The sequence below is a fragment of the Cariama cristata genome, unplaced genomic scaffold (assembly GCF_000690535.1).
Source record: "Cariama cristata isolate BGI_N322 unplaced genomic scaffold, ASM69053v1 scaffold5570, whole genome shotgun sequence".
Classification (NCBI taxonomy): Eukaryota; Metazoa; Chordata; class Aves; order Cariamiformes; family Cariamidae; genus Cariama; species Cariama cristata.
The window spans coordinates 10,083-18,766 of NW_009592819.1; the positions used below are offsets into that span (position 1 = coordinate 10,083).

The 8,684-nt window shown below is 41.6% G+C and overlaps 1 protein-coding gene across 1 annotated transcript in view; it reads left to right on the forward strand.

Moving 5' to 3' along the window:
* Positions 1–8,671, forward strand: part of LOC104158462 (codanin-1-like) — a gene marked incomplete at both ends in the record, with an annotated part of 17,893 nt that extends 9,222 nt beyond the window's left edge. The window contains 8 exons of the mRNA XM_009696162.1: positions 814–889; positions 3,067–3,275; positions 4,055–4,169; positions 4,979–5,122; positions 5,780–5,946; positions 6,582–6,663; positions 7,348–7,437; positions 8,617–8,671. Of these exons, the coding sequence (XP_009694464.1) occupies positions 814–889; positions 3,067–3,275; positions 4,055–4,169; positions 4,979–5,122; positions 5,780–5,946; positions 6,582–6,663; positions 7,348–7,437; positions 8,617–8,671 (938 nt within the window). The remainder of the gene's footprint in view (positions 1–813; positions 890–3,066; positions 3,276–4,054; positions 4,170–4,978; positions 5,123–5,779; positions 5,947–6,581; positions 6,664–7,347; positions 7,438–8,616) is intronic.
* Positions 8,672–8,684: the final 13 nt, after the last annotated feature.

Consider the following 8,684-nt stretch of genomic DNA (forward strand, 5'->3'; position numbering starts at 1 on the left):
TTTCCCTGTTCATAATCACAGAAGGAGCCACTCTCACAACCAGTATGTTGTGGTCTGAACGTTGTCCTTGCGTACAGTTGTGTGTGCATTTCATGTTTCCAATGCGCCACTTCTCTTAAGCATGAAGTGTGTTATATGTTGAGAAGCTCTTAGCTCTTCTAATTATTTCAGGGGGTTCTAGTGTATTGGCTGTGAGAACAAGACAACTGTGGCTCTTTCTATGGAGAGCAAACTGGTTTATTCATTTATTGCTTTATTAAAATAGATTATATATAAAGAAACTATTACGGTTTTGAAAGCAGTTGCCTTGTGGGTTTCTGTGTTAGTCTTAACCACCAGCCTACTCAAGTTACATGTATGTAGGTGACTTTTCACCACAGGAGCAAAAGAAGGCTGAGATTTAAACTGAGAAATTTTCCTTCTCTTTAGGCATCAGAAGTACTACTATTGCTGTTTTCTTACTTGCATATGTGTGAACTCTCAACTTGCTGCTCTGCACAGGAGAGACTGGGAGCCGAATTAGTTTATTTTCTTCCGAAGTAACAGCATTATTGCAGGAAAGGAAGAGAGTCTCTTTATCTCTGGAGCTGTGTTTGCTCTGCAGGTGCTCAGGGAGAATTTTTGTTTCCATGATCAATGGATGGGGCTCAGTGCTTGGGAAACCTGGTTATAAAGATACTGCTTTCTGCAGTAGCCTTTGGAGATCTGTTTCTTAAACGCAGTTATTTTATGCTTTTGATACAGTTTAAAGTTAGAACTTTTTTTTTGTACCACAGAGATCCAGTCAGCATTTTATGATGTTTTCCTTCACAGGGCCATGATGGCTCACCTGTCTGCAACCTGCAACCACAGCCATTTTGCCAGGCTCTTTCAGAAACAGCTTATCCAGGTAAATGACTTGGTTTTTTAATGAAGATATACATCAAAGCTGCTTTGATCTTTCCTCGGCTTGAGAAAATAAACAGTGTCTTGCAAGTTTCTTTGAGATTTTCCTATTGAAACTTTTTGAGCAGAGCCAAGTTTTGAGGATGGGAATTTCCTTCCTTTTCCATGAATATAAATCAGTGATAAATTATTGATGAACTCTGTGTAAATCAGGGAGAAGGCACACTGAGCACATCATGAGTTGTAAGAATTCATTCTTCATGGTTATTTACTTTGACCTTCTAATTTTAGAACAGTTACAATTTTTAGAAATTTTAAGGATGTATTTTGACATATATCAAATGCAGAGGTTCCCAGTTAGGATTATTAGCAACATGAGTGTACTACCTGTAAAGAGTCTCTGGTTCTTCTGTGTAACACTGCAACAGCCTCGTTTCGATATAGTATTGCTGTTGTAGTTTACAGGGATCTTGCTGGCCAGTTTCAAGCCTCATCTGACTTCACTGTAACTGAAGGAATGAAGAAAGAAAAGATGCTTCTGATTGGAGTATAGATATTCACTGTATTCTCTATAAATGGCTGGCTTATTGATGTGTTCCTTCTGGATAGCAAAACAGACATAAAACCCCGCCTTGAGTAGTAGCCTACACACATTGTCAGGAAGTTGTGAGATGCTGGAATGTTGAAAATTCATCTAGTGTCCAGTCTGAATTTCCATCAATGCCCTGTCTCATGTGTGTCTTCAAGGAGATTGTGAGGAAAAGGTGAGATGGACTTTGTTGCATCAACAGAATTGAATTAGTCCTAGGTACTATATTTCTCCTTTATATCTGTGCCTTCTTAATGAAGACTGCAGGGTTTCAAAAGGGTAACCAAAGATTTAAACTGATAACTAGGAGTCTTCAATGAATCCAGTGTGTCTGACTGGAAAGTGAGTTGTGGAATCTTGTGTGTATTGTGATACTCATGCAGAACCTAGACTGAGGATTTGTGTCAAGGCCTGGTAATTGAAAGGCTGGGAAGTGTAACAAGATGTTCTTTTGGGAGGGGAAGATGCTCAGTTTGGAATAAACAGACCTAGTAATTGTTCACTTGATATACATAGTTAAATGTTGCTTTTTAGTATGATCTGTCTCATTAAAACTTTCCTGACTTAGATGCAGGAGTATGCAGTTGTCTTTTTCCTTTACTCACCATTGGTTAGGTTACATCTGGAGTACTGTGTCCAGTTTTAGGCTCACCAGTACAAGAAAGATACAGACTTACTAGAGCGAGTCCAGTGCAGGGCCACATAAATGGTTAAGGGACTGGAGCATTTTTCGTATGAGGAGAAGCTGAGAGAGCTGGGCCTATTCAGCCTGGAGAAGAGAAGGCTCCAGTTTCTTAGCACAAATACCTGATGGGATGGAATGAAGAAGAGGGAGCCAGATTCTTCTCAGTAATGTTCACTGCCAGGACATGAGGTGATGGACACAAATTGAGAAAAAGGAAATTCAGTCTGAACACAAGAAGACACTTCTTTACTCTGAGGGTGGTCAAACACTGAAAGAGGTTGCTCAGAGGGGTTGTAAGTCCCAGTCTGTGGAGACATTCAAAACCCAACTGGACATGGTACTGGACAACCTGCTGTAGCTCACCCTGGTGGAGCAAGAGGGTTGGTTTAGATGATCCAAGAGGTCCTTTACAACCTAAACAGTTCTACAGTTTTGTGATTCTTTGAGTCTTGAGTAGTATCCATGTGTTTGAGGGAGAGGGGCATTCATTTTTTAACTTTATTTAACTCTCTGAAACTCCAGGAAAACCTTGTCTGGGAATGCATAGTGCAGTATCATGGTCCTTGGAGGCTGGGCTAAAGATCCTACTGAGTGGTTCATGAAGACCATGCGAGTGATAGGTGTTCTCTCCACACATCCACGTGTGGCCTGCTAGATGTGCATGAGTTAGATGTATAGGATTGGAATTCCATCTCTCAAGACCTCCAGGCTGTTTATGGCCAAGGTAGATAGCATGTTTTGGCATGAGGAAAAAGAGATCTTCTGTACATGGGCCACCTGAAAAGGCCATGCTTGGATTACTCCAAAAAAAGTTTTGTGAGGAAGGGAGAATATGTGGGGTGAGAGATGAGTGAAATGATGCCTTATTACAAAGTTTCCCCCTCACTATTCTTTTTGTCTCCTGAAGATGTGTAAAGGTCCTATTGGTGGTGGCACAAGCTGGGGAGACACCCCAGACCAGGATGTCCTTAATATGCTGGGTTCTGATAATCTGAGCCGTTTGAAGAGGCTGCAGGAAAGATTTGTTGTTCCTCAGAGCATCAGAGGACCTTGTCCACCCCCTTCATTCCCAGGGTGCCAGCAGTTCTTCAGGGACTTCATCCTCAGCGCAGGAAGGTTAGCTGCCCATGGTTGTTGTTTCTTTCATGAAATGTGTGGGTGAGTGGGGAACACCAGCATGTTGCTGTTGCAGCGGGGAGTTGTCTGGAGAGATTGGGGCATGGTGTAACCTGGGCAGAGCATATCAGAAATGTTTTTAAACTGCATAATACCACACTTAGTGTTCTGGGCCAGCACACACGGTGAACATGTTAATAAGCAGGTTCTGTCTAGAGCATAGAATGTGTATTTGTGCTACATTAGGCTAGACTATATAGTAATAATTCTCCTTATGTAAAACTATAATATCTTGTCACAGGCCATCAGCATTACTCAGTGCCAAGGCATGCAGTGCTACCTAGCAAGGGCACTGGACTGGCCGAGTGATTCTTGTGTGGTAGTGCATGAAGCTAAGGAGTTTCAGGATGAAGCCAGGTTCATGGTTTTGTTTAATGTGTTTCTCACAATCCACAGTGTGGAGAACTTGTGATCTATGGGAGGGTTGAATCTTAAGTTCAGTTATTTTACAGGTTCCTGCTTCGACAAATCCGTATTATTATCCTTATGCTGGGACTTGCTGAACAGCATCTGTTTGAAAAAGTAGAAAATAAGAGTGGAAAAGAAGGGGGTCAGCCAGTAGTAGGCTTGTCCCTTGCTCTCTTTTCTGTCAGTCTGTTACATTGGACGTCTGCTGATGCTTGATACAACTTATGAGACAAGCTTGACATTTTGCAGTGTGTTAGTTGAGGTTTTACTGCTGTTTTCAGCCCAGTCTGACTCATCATCTTTTGCTGAAGTTACCAGTTCAATCAGCACCTGATGGATAGTCTGTGCCTGAAGATACTGGAGCTGAATGGCCTTACTCTGGTGGAGCATGAGCACAGCGATGGGGAAGCAGATATGGATGAACAGGTAAACTTCACCTTGTTTTTTGCAAACACATCTGACAGGAATTTCCCTGAGCTGTTCCAGTACCCAGAGAATTACTGGCTTGATTGCGAGCTGCCTGGAGTATTTGCAGGACAAGAGCTTCTTCATTTGGTTTTGTCATAACTCTGCAACTTGGTTATGGATGTCTGAGCCCCTTGCCATTTGCTTGCATGCTTCAGGGTGCTTCGCAGAACTGTGTCATAAGATGCACAACAGTTTGAAAAGTGAGAGCCTCTTTTTAGGTTGTTAGTACACTGTGTTAGGTCAATGTAATAACTGAGTCCAGTTGTTGCACTCAGTTGCACTAGCTCCTTGTTACTTTTCCATGTAGAAAGATTTTAGTTAGAATGAATTTGGAGTCATCCCTGTTCATACCTGTTCAGATGTTTCTTCACTCATCTATACCTGTCAGAGGTGTCACAGCTTATGGTCTATTAGCAAAGTAGCAGCCAAAGGTTCATGAAGACTTGCAGAGCAGTAATGGTATAAAGGAGGCAACATGAGATCAGCTCTCTGCCCTCTCATTGACTCCAAAGTTCTTCATATGAAGATGTGATTGAGCAGCTGCTTGTTTTAGAAAACTCATGAAACAACTTCTCGCTCTAAGTGAAGCAATGGAGGCAGAAGCAATTTAAAATCCTTGATAAATGTGTATTTTGGAAACTTAACTTTATTAAAAGCAGTGATGAAGCTATGTGGTCCTTTTACATGAAGGGAGTGGAAATTTAGTGTAGGTAGTTGCTCTGCCAGTTTAAGGTAGCACTGCCCCAGCTTGCTTTTCTTCATTTCAGGATGAAAAGAAGCGTTTCACTGTGGTCCTGTTAAGCCTACGACTCCTCGGCAAATTCCTGGGGTTTCTTGTTTTCTTGCCGTATCGCGCTGTGGAGCAACCAACTAGAGACTTGCAAGACTCTGCAGTAGCGTTAAGAAACCAGGTAAGAAACCAAATTCTAAGAAATCTAATGTGGCCTTTTACTTTGACACGCAGGTTTTCTAATCCAAGGAGGGGATTACAAATAGTTACGCCCTTTCAAAGCGAGCCAGTGGTTCCTGGGATGATGTTATACTATTCTGTGCCCCTACTGCATATTCTGGGGTTGGGAACAAAGGAAAAGAGGAGTTTGTGTAAGCTAGAGAAGAGGGAGCAATGCACTGATGGTGAGGTACTCAAGTCTACTGTTATTTCTGCTACTCTGAGTCTGTCATACCAGAACTCTGACCTAGCGAAGAAGACTTGTATTTATAGTGTAAAATCCAGCTACCAGAAGTGGTCTTGTTAGTTTTGCACCCATCTGCTAGCAGTGTGTCATACTGAATGCAAGGAGGCAGGAGTTAGACCTTGACTCCACTTGTACATAGTCAGGCTTATACCCTTCCTTTTGAAAGTCCCAGTGGGACCTCTGATTATGGTCATAGCATGGTTTGTACCTCTGCTCGTGTGCAAAGAAATGTTTTCAGTAGCCAGAAAGTCACCTCTTCTTTGTACAGAACATGAAATCCTAGAAAGAAAAGTCAAGATGTAGGTAAAGTTTTTCTTTTAAGTATCAAAAGGTAACTTCAAGCTGCTGCTTTAACTTCTGTTGTCCATTAAGACCCTGCCTGTTCTGGATGTACTGAAGCTTCTGAGACAATCTATTCGGGATCAACGTTCTATCCTCACTATTCCTTGGATTGTAGAGTACCTTTCCCTTGTGGATCATGTTGCTCCTTTCCTTGATTACTACAGGAAAGTATTTTGTCTCTTGCTGCAGATATACAGGTAAGAGCCTAGGAAAGGTTATTTGTTAAGAACTTTTCTGTGAAGGTTTGCTTGCTTACTTGTATTGCCTGGTGTTTGAGAATGCATGCTGGCCCTAGTTTGACGTTCTTTTAAAAGTACTTTTTTTTTTTTTTTGTGCAAGTCATGAGCATTTCTTATCTTACATAAAGCTGCAAAGGGAGCACACCCTAAACTCAGAGATTAATATTGTATTTAAATATGTGCTTTTCTCATTGAGTAAACAAAATTCTTTAAATCCCCACTTGCTCATTCTACATCTGCAGCTGTGAATTTTAAATGTTGAATTTTGAACCTTAAACCTACAAGGCCTCCCATGCCTAAATAATGCTCTGGTTTTCTTTCCTATATAGATGAGGAAAATCTGAAGTACATTCTAGAGAGATACTTAACACTGCCTTTTCTAATGTAAACTTAAAACAGCACATTGTTCAGATGCATACGTACAAAAAAAGTAGAGCTTTCTCTCCACTCTTTAGGCAGACAAGTAAGGAATGTGTACAGTGACAAATAATATAATTAGAAAGTGAGTGGTTTGGCTTTTTTTTTTTTTCCCTTAATGAAGATTGAGTTACTGAAATCTAACACTCTCTCTTGCTGCTTTTGCTGCATGGCAGGTTAATGGTTCTTTCTGAAGATAAGGAGATGAGTTTCCTGAACAAGCTGCTGATCCTTGCAGTTCTGGGATGGCTTTTTCAGGTAGTCTCCCGTGTGCACACAGCTCTTGCCTGAAGAAAAAGCAGGGCACAGAAATCAATAGAAAATAGAATTGAAATGAGTTAAAACACTGCAAAACAGTAGTTGGTTGTTTTGTTGGGTTTTTCTTGCACTAGTGTGGTGTTTAAAGAATACTCTGTATTCTAATGGAGAAATATTTTCCTTTAGTGGAATTGTGCGAAGCAACATTTTTTTCCAATAGGAATGCTAATTGATGCTGAAACACATTCTGTACTTCGAAATCTGCATCCTCGTAAGCAAATTGACAGCTGATTCCTGTTAGAACTGAAAGCTCTTGTCACAAAGATGGAGTACTAGCTGGCAGCCTTGAATTACTGTGGAATTTTTTGTCTGATAAAGGGATGTGTGTGATAAACTTCTAAAATCCTTTTGTGCCTTCAGTTGGAAGCAAGGTAACTGCTTAGCAGTAGCCTGTTGGAAAGGTGAAAGATGCTGTATGGGGAGGGTAAGGAAGGTGGCTTATGGTATTGTGATCAAACTACATCTTTAATTTTATGGAAAGATCCTCCTTAGGGCAGAGAGGATCCTTAGTGCTAGTTTTTTTTGTTGGTGGCAGGTTGGTGAGATTTTGCTGTCCTCTTTATCTCAAATGGTGTAAGTCAGTGACTGCTGTTTGGGTTGTAACTGCTGGGGTTTCTGTTTCAGGTTCCATCAGTCCCTGAAGAGTTGTTTTTTACCACCGATGTCAGGCAGGAGGGATTAATGATGGATACTGTGACATCTGCCCAGGCTTTGGTGAGTTAGTACAGTAGCATGTCCTCTGAATCTGTGGGTGAGGGTGGACCTACCACAGCCTCAGGAGTTTAAGATTTTATCAAGAACTTGGCTTCAGCGCGACTGCATTGAGCATATGTAGGCCAATGGGTGTGATGTCCCAGTTTGACCAAGTGCCTCAGTTGCATTGCATCCTAGATTGTAAACTCTGTGTGTTACAGCTCTGGGGCTTTTGTCAGGCAGGAGCCGTCTCACGTGCTGCAATGGCTTGCAGAATAGGTACCAAGTTATACTGGAGGAGCAGAAGCTGTTTTCTTACTCACTGGTTATTTCAGTACAAGGTGAGCTGATAGAACCGTAGCTCTTCCCAGAAATAACTAATAGTAATGGTGAACTCAACAGAAATAGTAAGATGGGACTATAAGAGCAAGGTTACTGATTTTGGCATCACCTGCTTTCCAGTTGCATGATAAAGTGTAACTGGACTGAAAATAGTATGAGCGAGCAGAAAAGGAAGTGAGTTTGTGGTATGTGTGATGTTTCAGAGAACTCCCAGACATGCAAGAGAATACATAGTATTCCCTGAAAAATGAGCAGTATGTTTGCTAATATATATGTGTGTCTAATAGAAAGTTCTGTTTTGTGCTGTCGCTTTAGTGGCAGAGATAAGATGCAGAGATCAACTGTTTTGTTTTTTTGCTTTTTTTTTCCAAATGAGTACAGTACACGCTGCCCGCATGGATGGGATCTGAAGTTGCTTTTCCTCCCATGCCTCTGTGCTGTGTAATACTGGGGTGACATTACTCCACAGTGCAGTGTTCCAGTGAGTCTGGGTGAAGACACCTGTGGAAGTGTAATGCATAGCAGATGTGCCTGATTTATTCTCCTCCATGGATAGGTTTCTCTTTTATGAGTAACAGCTGTGGCAACGGTCCAGGTTCCCTTCTGTTAGCATCAGCTTTCAGGTGGGCTTTGAAATGTGGAGCAGCTCATTGTGTCTTACGGGGCTAGATGGAATGCTTGGTCTGCAAAGTTCAGAATTTTGCTGTGGATTTGGAATCTAGTTATTTTTTTGTTTTGTTTTCATGGAAAGGCAGTGCTGAAACCTGCCTGTGACCACATGTATGGGATTTCTGAGTTGCTGAAGACTGCTTCTTTCCTGCTGTGTCCTTTCAGCATTGCCTTCCTTTTTCTCCACAGGACTGTGTACCCTTGGTGGATCAGCAGTTACTTTATACCTGCTGTCCGTATCTTGGTGAGTATTTCAT